Source organism: Saccostrea cucullata, unplaced genomic scaffold (genome assembly GCF_032062105.1).
Source record: "Saccostrea cucullata isolate Sc308-1 unplaced genomic scaffold, CSIRO_AGI_Scuc_v1 ctg1249, whole genome shotgun sequence".
Lineage (NCBI taxonomy): Eukaryota > Metazoa > Mollusca > Bivalvia > Ostreida > Ostreidae > Saccostrea > Saccostrea cuccullata.
In genome coordinates this window covers 36630-38433 of record NW_026926547.1, presented here as the reverse complement: position 1 = coordinate 38433, position 1804 = coordinate 36630, and the positions used below count along the sequence as shown (strand labels likewise).

General features: G+C 35.0%; 1 protein-coding gene across 1 annotated transcript; it reads left to right on the top strand.

Annotated features, from left to right (window-relative positions):
- The first annotated feature begins 249 nt into the window (after positions 1-249).
- LOC134271992 (uncharacterized) lies at positions 250-1429 on the top strand. Its single transcript, XM_062754226.1, has one exon. It carries the CDS (start codon positions 250-252, stop codon positions 1405-1407), a length of 1158 nt encoding a protein of 385 aa, XP_062610210.1. The 3' UTR covers positions 1408-1429.
- The last annotated feature ends 375 nt before the right edge of the window (positions 1430-1804 follow it).

The window sequence follows — 1804 nt, the reverse complement described above, 5'->3', positions numbered from 1 at the left end:
CTACGGGGGTTACTTTTCGTCGTTACACATGATTGAGGATTATGAAAAACAGTTATGATATTTACATGCGTAAAACATGAATATTCATGACTGTAAAATCCAAAAGGTCACAAGATCATAAGATATTTAAATTTTTTAATTTAATCTTGATTAACCATCGATTGTTATTTTAAAACAATTTAGTCAGAAAGAATAAAATAAAATATTCAAGTTTTTTTATTAGCAGACCCTGTAAATGATGATGAGGAAATGCAAGCATTAAATAAACCAGAAGACAATGAAGCAGTTGAAACAGTACTCACAGATCTAAGGAGAACAGATATACTCATAATTCATGGAAAGCTAGGTACCGGTGTATCAATTACTGGAAAAAATGCCATAAAAAGCTTCGCAAACAGCAATGCTGGATGGAAGCCTCAACATTTACATTATCGTGATAATATAGAACCATCACTTACGGATCGAAAAATTGTTTTTATCGATGGTTGGTTCGGACTTTGGAATCGAAATCCTTCCGAAGAAAAAACAGTAATTAAAGTTCTAAAAATCATAAAACAAAAAATGTCATGTATTGAGATATGTAAGATTGTTATTGGTCTTCGAACTGATATATATCACAGATATCAAAAGATTTTTACTGATGCTGGAATAGTTGAAGACCCTCTCGATCTAAATAGCACAAGAAAAGACAATCACCAGGAAAAAGAAAAACATCTAAACGATGCATTGTTGTCAAAAGCATGCAACCAATCCAATTGTGAGTGTAAAATACTGAATTGGGAAGATTTAAGAAATTACTCAGATATTGGAGATCATTTAAAGATTGATATTTTAGCAGGAGACCATGACTTGATATCTAAATTTCGAAGAAGTAAAAATTTGTTACAAACATTAGTATCTCATTTTGATGAGTTGAGAACGAAAGACAAAAAGCTTTACGGATGCCTCATGTACATTGTTGTGAAAGGAAAGTACAAAGTCGGTGAAGATATTGATCAGCGGATAAAAAAGATGTTTCACTTCGAGGTAACCAAAAGGTGTTTCCGACAATGTGAAAATTTAGGAAAGTACACTAAATGTCTATCCAGAAGTAATCTTGTGAACGTTGAAGATGAACCTGGCGATTCAAATAAGCCTTATTTCGTCTTTAAGCATGTGTTTCTTTATATATGCGCTTTTCATTGTTTGTTTCGATTACATCCTAATCAGGTGATGGAACATTGTAACATTGACGCAGTTTTGCAAATAGTGCGACCATCTAATTCTATAGACGAAATATTCTGTGTAAAGGCAAAAAACGAAACCACCACTTCCTTCTATAAACATGTTGTGAAGTGTAATCAAAAAGTCGAAGAATCAATTAATGATCATCCCCTAGTTGTATTCGCTGTTGGTTCAAGCGTTTGAACATTTCTTATTAATCACTTGAGGCAAATGGGGAGATATTTTATCATTACATATGCCGGTCAGCAGGGGAAGCTCACTCCTCCATGGCACCTGATCCCACCTCTGATGTCTTTAGAACTTACAAACACATTAAACAGTTTTGTTGCACAATGCATAATAAGAATTAAAAGGCAACATTTTGTTGGGGTACAAATGTATCGAAATAATTATGGCGCTTTGGGGGTCGGGGTGTAGGGGTGAAATCCCCGATCAAAACGATCAACACGTTCTGGACCAATGTTTGTAAGACTGCGCTTCTCCTGTCTCCAGCGCCGACTTGTTAAGAAATTAATTTACAAAACTCTGGCTACCCCAGCTTGTAATTTCCCAAGCTGGAGGTGGAATTAGCCATGCAAGG

What these genes read in the sequence shown, in the direction of transcription:
- LOC134271992 (XM_062754226.1), top strand. Translation starts at nt 250, where the DNA reads ATGCAAGCATTAAATAAACCAGAAGACAATGAAGCAGTTGAAACAGTA.